Source organism: Salvelinus namaycush, chromosome 8, assembly GCF_016432855.1.
Source record: "Salvelinus namaycush isolate Seneca chromosome 8, SaNama_1.0, whole genome shotgun sequence".
Classification (NCBI taxonomy): Eukaryota; Metazoa; Chordata; class Actinopteri; order Salmoniformes; family Salmonidae; genus Salvelinus; species Salvelinus namaycush.
In genome coordinates, this window is record NC_052314.1 from 6,796,885 (window position 1) to 6,812,197 (window position 15,313).

Consider the following 15,313-nt stretch of genomic DNA (forward strand, 5'->3'; position numbering starts at 1 on the left):
CCACTATACTATAGTCTACACCACTATACTATAGTCTACACCACTATACTATAGTCTACACCACTATACTATAGTCTACACCACTATACCATACTCTACACCACTATACTATAGTCTACACCACTATACTATAGTCTACACCACTATACTATACTCTACACCACTATACTATAGTCTACACCACTATACCATACTCTACACCACTATACTATAGTCTACACCACTATACTATAGTCTACACCACTATACTATAGTCTACACCACTATACTATACTCTACACCACTATACTATAGTCTACACCACTATACTATAGTCTACACCACTATACTATAGTCTACACCACTATACTATAGTCTACACCACTATACTATAGTCTACACCACTATACTATAGTCTACACCACTATACCATACTCTACACCACTATACTATAGTCTACACCACTATACTATAGTCTACACCACTATACTATAGTCTACACCACTATACTATAGTCTACACCACTATACTATAGTCTACACCACTATACTATAGTCTACACTACCATACTCTACGCTATACTACTATACTCTACACCACTATACTATAGTCTACACCACTATACTCTACGCTATACTACTATACTCTACACCACTATACTATAGTCTACACCACTATACTATAGTCTACACCACTATACTATAGTCTACACTACCATACTCTACGCTATACTACTATACTCTACACCACTATACTATAGTCTACACCACTATACTATAGTCTACACCACTATACTATAGTCTACACCACTATACTATAGTCTACACCACTATACTATAGTCTACACCACTATACCATACTCTACACCACTATACTATAGTCTACACCACTATACTATAGTCTACACCACTATACTATAGTCTACACCACTATACTATACTATACTATATGATACACCACTATACTATATGATACACCACTATACTATATGATACACCACTATACTATATGATACACCACTATACTATACTATATGATACACCACTATACTATACTATATGATACACCACTATACTATATGATACACCACTATACTATACAATACACCACTATACTATATGATACACCACTATACTATACTATACACCACTATACTATAGTCTACACCACTATACTATAGTCTACACCACTATACTATAGTCTACACCACTATACTATAGTCTACACCACTATACCATACTCTACACCACTATACTATAGTCTACACCACTATACTATAGTCTACACCACTATACTATAGTCTACACCACTATACTATAGTCTACACCACTATACTATAGTCTACACCACTATACTATAGTCTACACCACTATACTCTACGCTATACTACTATAGTCTACACCACTATACTATAGTCTACACCACTATACCATACTCTACACCACTATACTATAGTCTACACCACTATACCATACTCTACACCACTATACTATAGTCTACACCACTATACTATAGTCTACACCACTATACTATAGTCTACACCACTATACTATAGTCTACACCACTATACTATAGTCTACACCACTATACTATAGTCTACACCACTATACTATAGTCTACACCACTATACTATAGTCTACACCACTATACTATAGTCTACACCACTATACTATAGTCTACACCACTATACTATAGTCTACACCACTATACTATAGTCTACACCACTATACTATAGTCTACACCACTATACTATAGTCTACACCACTATACTATAGTCTACACCACTATACTATAGTCTACACCACTATACTATAGTCTACACCACTATACTATAGTCTACACCACTATACTATAGTCTACACCACTATACTATAGTCTACACCACTATACTATAGTCTACACCACTATACTATAGTCTACACCACTATACTATAGTCTACACCACTATACTATAGTCTACACCACTATACTATAGTCTACACCACTATACTATAGTCTACACCACTATACTATAGTCTACACCACTATACTATAGTCTACACCACTATACTATAGTCTACACCACTATACTATAGTCTACACCACTATACTATAGTCTACACCACTATACCATACTCTACACCACTATACTATAGTCTACACCACTATACTATAGTCTACACCACTATACTATAGTCTACACCACTATACTATAGTCTACACCACTATACTATAGTCTACACCACTATACTATAGTCTACACCACTATACCATACTCTACACCACTATACTATAGTCTACACCACTATACTATAGTCTACACCACTATACTATAGTCTACACCACTATACTATAGTCTACACCACTATACTATACTCTACACCACTATACTATAGTCTACACCACTATACTATAGTCTACACCACTATACTATAGTCTACACCACTATACTATAGTCTACACAACCATACTCTACGCTATACTACTATACTCTACACCACTATACTATAGTCTACACCACTATACTCTACACCACTATACTATAGTCTACACCACTATACTATAGTCTACACCACTATACTCTACGCTATACTACTATACTCTACACCACTATACTATAGTCTACACAACCATACTCTACGCTATACTACTATACTCTACACCACTATACTATAGTCTACACCACTATACTATAGTCTACACCACTATACTATAGTCTACACCACTATACTATAGTCTACTATAGTCTACACCACTATACTATAGTCTACACCACTATACTATAGTCTACACCACTATACTATAGTCTACACCACTATACCATACTCTACACCACTATACTATAGTCTACACCACTATACTATAGTCTACACCACTATACTATAGTCTACACCACTATACTATAGTCTACACCACTATACTATAGTCTACACCACTATACTATAGTCTACACCACTATACCATACTCTACACCACTATACTATAGTCTACACCACTATACTATAGTCTACACCACTATACTATAGTCTACACCACTATACTATAGTCTACACCACTATACTATAGTCTACACCACTATACTATAGTCTACACCACTATACTATAGTCTACACCACTATACTATAGTCTACACCACTATACTATAGTCTACACCACTATACCATACTCTACACCACTATACTATAGTCTACACCACTATACTATAGTCTACACCACTATACTATAGTCTACACCACTATACTATAGTCTACACCACTATACTATAGTCTACACCACTATACTATAGTCTACACCACTATACTATAGTCTACACCACTATACTATAGTCTACACCACTATACCATACTCTACACCACTATACTATAGTCTACACCACTATACTATAGTCTACACCACTATACTATAGTCTACACCACTATACTATAGTCTACACCACTATACTATAGTCTACACCACTATACTATAGTCTACACCACTATACCATACTCTACACCACTATACTATAGTCTACACCACTATACTATAGTCTACACCACTATACTATAGTCTACACCACTATACTATAGTCTACACCACTATACTATAGTCTACACCACTATACTATAGTCTACACCACTATACTATAGTCTACACCACTATACTATAGTCTACACCACTATACTATAGTCTACACCACTATACTATAGTCTACACCACTATACTATAGTCTACACCACTATACTATAGTCTACACCACTATACCATACTCTACACCACTATACTATAGTCTACACCACTATACTATAGTCTACACCACTATACTATAGTCTACACCACTATACTATAGTCTACACCACTATACTATAGTCTACACCACTATACTATAGTCTACACCACTATACCATACTCTACACCACTATACTATAGTCTACACCACTATACTATAGTCTACACCACTATACTATAGTCTACACCACTATACTATAGTCTACACCACTATACTATAGTCTACACCACTATACTATAGTCTACACCACTATACCATACTCTACACCACTATACTATAGTCTACACCACTATACTATAGTCTACACCACTATACTATAGTCTACACCACTATACTATAGTCTACACCACTATACTATAGTCTACACCACTATACTATAGTCTACACCACTATACTATAGTCTACACCACTATACTATAGTCTACACCACTATACTATACTCTACACCACTATACTATAGTCTACACCACTATACTCTACGCTATACTACTATACTATAGTCTACACCACTATACTATACTCTACACCACTATACTATAGTCTACACAACCATACTATACTCTACACCACTATACTATAGTCTACACTACTATACTCTACACCACTATACTATAGTCTACACAACCATACTCTACGCTATACTACTATACTCTACACCACTATACTATAGTCTACACCACTATACTATACTCTACACCACTATACTATAGTCTACACCACTATACTATAGTCTACACCACTATACTATACTCTACACCACTATACTATAGTCTACACAACCATACTCTACGCTATACTACTATACTCTACACCACTATACTATAGTCTACACCACTATACTCTACACCACTATACTATAGTCTACACTACCATACTCTACGCTATACTACTATACTCTACACCACTATACTATAGTCTACACCACTATACTATAGTCTACACCACTATACTATAGTCTACACCACTATACTATAGTCTACACTACTATACCATACTCTACACCACTATACTATAGTCTACACCACTATACTATAGTCTACACCACTATACTATAGTCTACACCACTATACTATAGTCTACACTACTATACTATACTCTACACTACTATACTCTACGCTATACTACTATACTCTACACCACTATACTATAGTCTACACCACTATACTATAGTCTACACCACTATACTATAGTCTACACTACCATACTCTACGCTATACTACTATACTCTACACCACTATACTATAGTCTACACCACTATACTATAGTCTACACCACTATACTATAGTCTACACCACTATACTATAGTCTACACAACCATACTCTACGCTATACTACTATACTCTACACCACTATACTATAGTCTACACCACTATACTATAGTCTACACTACCATACTCTACGCTATACTACTATACTCTACACCACTATACTATAGTCTACACTACCATACTCTACGCTATACTACTATACTCTACACCACTATACTATAGTCTACACTACCATACTCTACGCTATACTACTATACTCTACACCACTATACTATAGTCTACACAACCATACTCTACGCTATACTACTATACTCTACACCACTATACTATACTCTACACCACCATACTATAGTCTACACCACTATACTATACTCTACACCACTATACTATAGTCTACACCACTATACTATAGTCTACACCACTATACTATACTCTACACCACTATACTATAGTCTACACCACTATACTATACTCTACACCACTATACTATAGTCTACACCACTATACTATAGTCTACACCACTATACTATAGTCTACACCACTATACTATAGTCTACACCACTATACTATAGTCTACACCACTATACTATAGTCTACACCACTATACTATAGTCTACACCACTATACTATAGTCTACACCACTATACTATACTCTACACCACTATACTATACTCTACACCACTATACTATAGTCTACACTACCATACTCTACGCTATACTACTATACTCTACACCACTATACTATAGTCTACACTACCATACTCTACGCTATACTACTATACTCTACACCACTATACTATAGTCTACACCACTATACTATAGTCTACACCACTATACTATAGTCTACACAACCATACTCTACGCTATACTACTATACTCTACACCACTATACTATAGTCTACACCACTATACTATAGTCTACACCACTATACTATAGTCTACACCACTATACTATAGTCTACACCACTATACTATAGTCTACACCACTATACTATAGTCTACACTACCATACTCTACGCTATACTACTATACTCTACACCACTATACTATAGTCTACACTACCATACTCTACGCTATACTACTATACTCTACACCACTATACTATAGTCTACACCACTATACTATAGTCTACACCACTATACTATAGTCTACACAACCATACTCTACGCTATACTACTATACTCTACACCACTATACTATAGTCTACACCACTATACTATAGTCTACACCACTATACTATAGTCTACACCACTATACTATAGTCTACACCACTATACTATAGTCTACACCACTATACTATAGTCTACACCACTATACTATAGTCTACACCACTATACTATAGTCTACACCACTATACTATAGTCTACACCACTATACTATAGTCTACACTACCATACTCTACGCTATACTACTATACTCTACACCACTATACTATAGTCTACACCACTATACTCTACGCTATACTACTATACTATACTCTACACCACTATACTATAGTCTACACCACTATACTATAGTCTACACCACTATACTATAGTCTACACCACTATACTATAGTCTACACCACTATACTATAGTCTACACTACCATACTCTACGCTATACTACTATACTCTACACCACTATACTATAGTCTACACAACCATACTCTACGCTATACTACTATACTCTACACCACTATACTATAGTCTACACCACTATACTATAGTCTACACCACTATACTATAGTCTACACAACCATACTCTACGCTATACTACTATACTCTACACCACTATACTATAGTCTACACCACTATACTATAGTCTACACCACTATACTATAGTCTACACCACTATACTATAGTCTACACCACTATACTATAGTCTACACCACTATACTATACTCTACACCACTATACTATAGTCTACACTACCATACTCTGCGCTATACTACCATACTCTGCACCGTTATACTCTACACCACTATACTATAGTCTACACTATCGTACTCCACCCCACAATAGCAGGCCACAAATGTGCATGTGTCTGCTCAAACGGTCAGAAACAGACTCCATGAGGGTGGTATGAGGGCCCGACGTCCACAGGTGGGGGTTGTGCTTACAGCCCAACACCGTGCAGGACGTTTGGCATTTGCCAGAGAATACCAAGATTGGCAAATTCGCCACTGGCGCCCTGTGCTCTTCACAGATGAAAGCAGGTTCACACTGAGCACATGAGCACATGTGACAGACGTGACCGAGTCTGGAGACGCCGTGGAGAACGTTCTGCTGCCTGCAACATCCTCCAGCATGACCGGTTTGGCGGTGGGTCAGTCATGGTGTGGGGTGGCATTTCTTTGTGGGGCCGCACAGCCCTCCATGTGCTCGCCAGAGGTAGCCTGACTGCCATTAGGTACCGAGATGAGATCCTCAGAGCCCTTGTGAGACCATATGCTGACACATGCACATTTGTGGCCTGCTGGAGGTCATTTTGCAGGGCTCTGGCAGTGCTCCTCCTTGCACAAAGGTGGAGGTAGCGGTCCTGCTGCTGGGTTGTTGCCCTCCTACGGCCTCCTCCACGTCTCCTGATGTACTGGCCTGTCTCCTGGTAGCGCCTCCATGCTCTGGACACTACGCTGACAGACACAGCAAACCTTCTTGCCACAGCTCGCATTGATGTGCCATCCTGGATGAGCTGCACTACCTGAGCCACTTGTGTGGGTTGTAGACTCCGTCTCATGCTACCACTAGAGTGAGAGCACCGCCAGCATTCAAAAGTGACCAAAACATCAGCCAGGAAGCATAGGAACTGAGAAGTGGTCTGTGGTCACCACCTGCAGAATCACTCCTTTATTGGGGGTGTCTTGCTAATTGCCTATAATTTCCACCTTTTGTCTATTCCATTTGCACAACAGCATGTGAAATTTATTGTCAATCAGTGTTGCTTCCTAAGTGGACAGTTTGATTTCACAGAAGTGTGATTGACTTGGAGTTACATTGTGTTGTTTAAGTGTTCCCTTTATTTTTTTGAGCAGTGTAGTATACACTGCTATACTCCACTATACTCTACACCACCATATTATAGTCTACACTACCGTACTCCGCCATACACTGCTATACTCCACCCAACTCTACAGTAATATAATCTACACTGCTATACTCCACTATACTCTACACCACTATATTATAGTATGCACTACCATACCCCACACTACTATACTCCACACCAATATACTATAGTCTACACTAACATACTCCACCCTACTCTACTATACTCCACTCTACTATACTCTATACCACTCTATATAGTCTACTCTACTATACTCTACACTGCTCTACTCTACACTAATATACTCTATACTGCCATACTCTACACTACTATGCTGTACTCTATACCTCTACTCTACACAACTATACTATAGTCCACACTGTACTCCTCTACACTACTATACTATACTCTACACCACACCACTTTACACTACTCTACACCACACTCCTATACTCTACCCTACACCACTATACGATACCCCACTATACTCAACTCTACTATACTCAACTCTATACCACCCCACAATGCGCCACCCCACTCTGCTATACTCTGCTATACTCCATACTACTCTACTATACTCCACCGTGCTCCACCCCGCTCTACTCTACGATGCTATACTCTACACACCAATACTATACTCCGCTATACTCTGCTATACTCCACTGTACGCTGCGTTGCTCCACTATGCCTCACACCACTCTGCTATACTCTACTATGCTCCACTATACTGTGCTCTACTCTACTCTATACTACTTAACTGCCTTGTTGAGGGGCAGAACGACAAATGTTTACCATGTCAGCTCAGGGATTCGATCTTGCAACTTTTCAGTTAGTAGTCCAACGCTCTATCCACTAGGCTACTTGCCACACACTCGCTCACCACATACGCTGCTGCTACTGTCTATTATCTATCCTGTTGTCTAGTCACTTTACCCCTACCTACAGTATACTGCTGCTACTGTCTATTATCTATCCTGTTGTCTAGTCACTTTACCCCTACCTACAGTATACTGCTGCTACTGTCTATTATCTATCCTTTACCCCTACCTACAGTATACTGCTGCTACTGTCTATTATCTATCCTGTTGTCTAGTCACTTTACCTCTACCTACAGTATACTGCTGCTACTGTCTATTATCTATCCTGTTGTCTAGTCACTTTACCCCTACCTACAGTATACTGCTGCTACTGTCTATTATCTATCCTTTACCCCTACCTACAGTATACTGCTGCTACTGTCTATTATCTATCCTGTTGTCTAGTCACTTTACCCCTACCTACAGTATACTGCTGCTACTGTATATTATCTATCCTGTTGTCTAGTCACTTTACCCCTACCTACAGTATACTGCTGCTACTGTCTTATCTATCCTGTTGTCTAGTCACTTTACCCCTACCTACAGTATACTGCTGCTACTGTCTATTATCTATGGTACTCCCCGTATATAGCCATGGTATTACCTCGTTCCGCTGCACATCGGCTCGGTACTGGTACTCCCTGTGTATGCCATGTTATTTTCTACTTCCTGTATATAATGAAGGAAAAACGAAACCGCACACTGCTCTTGATAGTATCACCGATATTTAATAAGCTTACGTATCGGCCACACGGCCTTCGTCAGAGCTCTGAGCAGTGTGAGCAGTGTGCGGTTTCCTTTTTCCTTCATCTTGTTCAATTGTTGCCATGCACCTGCAAATAAGATTGCTCAGATGTGCGAGTGCCTTTTGAATTTTGTACTTCCTGTATATAGCCATGTTTTTTTCTACTTCCTGTATATGGCCATGTTGTTTTCTACTTCCTGTATATAGCCATGTTATTTTCTACTTCCTGTATATAGCCATGTTATTTTCTACTTCCTGTATATAGCCATGTTATTTTCTACTTCCTGTATATAGCCATGTTATTTTTACTCCTTATTTTGTTTCGTTATTCAGTGTGTATTTATTCCTCATGTCACCGTTCTAGTAGTTATTAAATTTTTTACCTTTTCTTTAACTCTGCATTGTTGAAAAGGACCCGTAAGTAAGCATACGAAGCATGTGACAAATACAACTTGATTCGATTTATTTGCCATGTAGGGGTGTAGCTAACTGGAACAACACACTACTGTTTTACCATGTAGCGGTGTAGCTAACTACTGGAACTACACACTACTGTTTTACCATGTAGCGGTGTAGCTAACCACTGGACCTACACACTACTGTTTTACCATGTAGCGGTGTAGCTAACTACTGGAACTACACACTACTGTTTTACCATGTAGCGGTGTAGCTAACTACTGGAACTACACACTACTGTTTTACCATGTAGCGGTGTAGCTAACCATGTAGTGGACTACTCTTTCTTAAGGGTAGATGTAGTTCAGTAAACTATATTTTTCTTAAGGGTAGATTTAGTTCAGTAAACTATATTTTTCTTAAGGGTAGATGTAGTTCAGTAAACTATATTTTTCTTAAGGGTAGATGTAGTTCAGTAAACTATATTTTTCTTTAGGGTAGTTTAGTTCAGTAAACTATATTTATCTTTAGGGTAGTTTAGTTCAGTAAACTATATTTATCTTAAGGGTAGTTTAGTTCAGTAAACTATATTTCTCTTTAGGGTAGTTTAGTTCAGTAAACTATATTTCTCTTTAGGGTAGTTTAGTTCAGTAAACTATATTTCTCTTTAGGGTAGTTTAGTTCAGTAAACTATATTTATCTTAAGGGTAGTTTAGTTCAGTAAACTATATTTATCTTAAGGGTAGTTTAGTTCAGTAAACTATATTTATCTTAAGGGTAGTTTAGTTCAGTAAACTATATTTTTCTTTAGGGTAGTTTAGTTCAGTAAACTATATTTTTCTTTAGGGTAGTTTAGTTCAGTAAACTATATTTTTCTTTAGGGTAGTTTAGTTCAGTAAACTATATTTTTCTTTAGGGTAGTTTAGTTCAGTAAACTATATTTTTCTTAAGGGTAGATGTAGTTCAGTAAACTATATTTTTCTTAAGGGTAGATTTAGTTCAGTAAACTATATTTTTCTTAAGGGTAGATTTAGTTCAGTAAACTATATTTTTCTTAAGGGTAGATTTAATGTAGCTTAAATTCTTCTAATGAAAAAGTAAATGGTAGTTTGGTAAACTATGATTTCAGTGTAGCTTCCCTAACAGTGCCTAAACTTTATTAAAGTTACCTTACCTTTCCTCTCATTCAGGATGAGTTCCCCGTGGTCAATGACTTCCCTCCGATGTTGAAGTGGAGGAGGAAGCCGTCCATTCCGTCCGTGTCCTCCTCTCTCCCGGATCTCCTTGGTAACTCCACCAGCAGTCGGAGTGCAGTGGACATCCCCTACCTACCTACGGAGGTTCCACTGACATTAAAGGGTAAGATCAGAGGTCAGCCCCACTCTATCATTAATCATCAAAGGGCGACAGCTAATAATTTCCTTGATGGAAAATTATTATTTTTTATTTATTTTTTTCAAACACCTCCAGGCTACACTTGAATGTCTAAAAGCTGGACATGTTAGGATCTCTGTCAGGACTGAGTTTTAAATGGTGGACATGTTAGGATCTCTGTCAGGACTGAGTTTTAAATGGTGGACATGTTAGGATCTCTGTCAGGGCTGAGTTTTAAATGGTGGACATGTTAGGATCTCTGTCAGGGCTGAGTTTTAAATGGTGGACATGTTAGGACCTCTGTCAGGGCTGAGTTTTAAATGGTGGACATGTTAGGATCTCTTTCAGGCCTGAGTTTTAAATGGTGGACATGTTAGGACCTCTGTCAGGGCTGAGTTTTAAATGGTGGACATGTTAGGATCTCTGTCAGGGCTGAGTTTTAAATGGTGGACATGTTTGGATCTCTGTCAGGACTGAGTTTTAAATGGTGGACATGTTAGGATCTCTGTCAGGACTGAGTTTTAAATGGTGGACATGTTTGGATCTCTGTCAGGACTGAGTTTTAAATGGTGGACATGTTAGGATCTCTGTCAGGGCTGAGTTTTAAATGGTGGACATGTTAGGATCTCTGTCAGGGCTGAGTTTTAAATGGTGGACATGTTAGGATCTCTGTCAGGACTGGGTTTTTTATGGTGGACATGTTAGGATCTCTGTCAGGGCTGAGTTTTAAATTGTGGACATGTTAGGATCTCTGTCAGGGCTGAGTTTTAAATGGTGGACATGTTTGGATCTCTATCAGGACTGAGTTTTAAATGGTGGACATGTTAGGATCTCTGTCAGGACTGAGTTTTAAATGGTGGACATGTTAGGATCTCTGTCAGGGCTGAGTTTTAAATGGTGGACATGTTAGGATCTCTTTCAGGCCTGAGTTTTAAATGGTGGACATGTTAGGACCTCTGTCAGGGCTGAGTTTTAAATGGTGGACATGTTAGGACCTCTGTCAGGGCTGAGTTTTAAATGGTGGACATGTTTGGATCTCTGTTAGGACTGAGTTTTAAATGGTGGACATGTTAGGATCTCTGTCAGGGCTGAGTTTTAAATGGTGGACATGTTAGGACCTCTGTCAGGGCTGAGTTTTAAATGGTGGACATGTTAGGATCTCTTTCAGGCCTGAGTTTTAAATGGTGGACATGTTAGGATCTCTGTCAGGACTGAGTTTTAAATGGTGGACATGTTAGGATCTCTGTCAGGGCTGAGTTTTAAATGGTGGACATGTTAGGATCTCTGTCAGGGCTGAGTTTTATATGGTGGACATGTTAGGATCTCTGTCAGGGCTGAGTTTTAAATGGTGGACATGTTAGGACCTCTGTCAGGGCTGAGTTTTATATGGTGGACATGTTAGGATCTCTGTCAGGGCTGAGTTTTAAATGGTGGACATGTTAGGACCTCTGTCAGGGCTGAGTTTTAAATGGTGGACATGTTAGGATCTCTTTCAGGCCTGAGTTTTAAATGGTGGACATGTTAGGACCTCTGTCAGGGCTGAGTTTTAAATGGTGGACATGTTAGGACCTCTGTCAGGGCTGAGTTTTAAATGGTGGACATGTTAGGATCTCTGTCAGGGCTGAGTTTTAAATGGTGGACATGTTAGGATCTCTGTCAGGGCTGAGTTTTAAATTGTGGACATGTTAGGATCTCTGTCAGGACTGCATTTTAAATGGTGGACATGTTAGGATCTCTGTCAGGGCTGAGTTTTAAATGGTGGACATGTTAGGACCTCTGTCAGGGCTGAGTTTTAATTGGTGGACATGTTAGGATCTCTTTCAGGCCTGAGTTTTAAATGGTGGACATGTTAGGACCTCTGTCAGGGCTGAGTTTTAAATGGTGGACATGTTAGGATCTCTGTCAGGACTGAGTTTTAAATGGTGGACATGTTGGATCTCTGTCAGGACTGAGTTTTAAATGGTGGACATGTTAGGATCTCTGTCAGGGCTGAGTTTTAAATGGTGGACATGTTAGGACCTCTGTCAGGGCTGAGTTTTAAATGGTGGACATGTTAGGATCTCTTTCAGGCCTGAGTTTTAAATGGTGGACATGTTAGGACCTCTGTCAGGGCTGAGTTTTAAATGGTGGACATGTTAGGATCTCTGTCAGGTCTGAGTTTTAAATGGTGGACATGTTAGGACCTCTGTCAGGGCTGAGTTTTAAATGGTGGACATGTTAGGATCTCTTTCAGGCCTGAGTTTTAAATGGTGGACATGTTAGGACCTCTGTCAGGGCTGAGTTTTAAATGGTGGACATGTTAGGATCTCTGTCAGGGCTGAGTTTTAAATGGTGGACATGTTTGGATCTCTGTCAGGACTGAGTTTTAAATGGTGGACATGTTAGGATCTCTGTCAGGACTGAGTTTAAATGGTGGACATGTTTGGATCTCTGTCAGGACTGAGTTTTAAATGGTGGACATGTTAGGATCTCTGTCAGGGCTGAGTTTTAAATGGTGGACATGTTAGGATCTCTGTCAGGGCTGAGTTTTAAATGGTGGACATGTTAGGATCTCTGTCAGGAGCTGGAGTTTTAAAATGGTGGACATGTGAGATCTCTGTCAGGGCTGAGTGTTTTAAATTGTGGACATTGTAGGAATCGCTGTCAGGGCTGAGTTTAAATGGTGGACCATGTTAGGGATCTCTATCAGGGACTGAGGTTTAATGGTGGACATGTTTAGGATCTCTGTCAGGGACTGAGTGTTATAAATGGTGGACATGTTGAAGGATCTCTGTCAGGGCTGAGTTTAATGTAGGACATGTTAGGATCTCTGTCAGGACTGAGTTTTAAATGGTGGAATGTTAGGACACTCTGTCAGGCTGAGTTTAAAGGTGGACTGTTATGGACCTCGTGTCAGTGCCTGAGTTGAATGGTGGACATGTTAGGATCTTCTGTCAGGGACTGAGTTTAAAATGGTGGACATAGTTAGGATCTCTGTCAGGCTGAGTTTAAAGGAAACTCAGCTTTCCCTTCCACTAAAACTCAGCTTTCCCTTCCGCTATAACACAGCTTCCCTTCCACTAAAACACAGCTTTCCCTTCCACTACAACACAGCTTTCCCTTCCACTAAAACACAGCTTTCCCTTCCGCTACAACACAGCTTTCCCTTCCACTAAAACACAGCTTTCCCTTCCACTACAACACAGCTTTCCCTTCTGCTAAAACACAGCTTTCCCTTGCGCTAAAACACAGCTTTCCCTTCCGCTAAAACACAGCTTCCCCTTCCGCTAAAACACAGCTTTCCCTTCCGCTAAAACACAGCTTTCCCTTCCGCTAAAACACAGCTTCCCCTTCCGCTAAAACACAGCTTTCCCTTCCACTAAAACACAGCTTTCCCTTCCACTAAAATACAGCTTTCCCTTCCGCTAAAACACAGCTTTCCCTTCTGCTACAACACAGCTTTCCCTTCCGCTACAACACAGCTTTCCCTTCCGCTACAACACAGCTTTCCCTTCCGCTAAAACACAGCTTTCCCTTCCGCTAAAACACAGCTTTCCCTTCCACTAAAACACAGCTTTCCCTTCCACTAAAACACAGCTTTCCCTTCCACTAAAATACAGCTTTCCCTTCCACTAAAATACAGCTTTCCCTTCCGCTAAAACACAGCTTTCCCTTCTGCTAAAACACAGCTTTCCCTTCTGCTAAAACACAGCTTTCCCTTCCGCTAAAACACAGCTTTCCCTTCTGCTAAAACACAGCTTTCCCTTCCGCTAAAACACAGCTTTCCCTTGCGCTACAACACAGCTTTCCCTTCCGCTAAAACACAGCTTCCCTTCCGCTAAAACACAGCTTTCCCTTCCGCTACAACACAGCTTCCCTTCCGCTACAACACAGCTTTCCCTTCCGCTAAAACTCAGCTTTCCCTTCTGCTAACAAACTATTCC

General features: G+C 39.4%; 1 protein-coding gene across 1 annotated transcript in view; it reads left to right on the forward strand.

Moving 5' to 3' along the window:
• The window catches only part of LOC120051682 (leucine-rich repeat extensin-like protein 2), a 129,344-nt gene that overhangs the window by 74,322 nt on the left and 39,709 nt on the right, over positions 1 to 15,313 (forward strand). Inside the window, exon 9 of the mRNA XM_038998573.1 lies at positions 11,207 to 11,387. Coding sequence (XP_038854501.1) covers positions 11,207 to 11,387 — 181 coding nt within the window. The remainder of the gene's footprint in view (positions 1 to 11,206; positions 11,388 to 15,313) is intronic.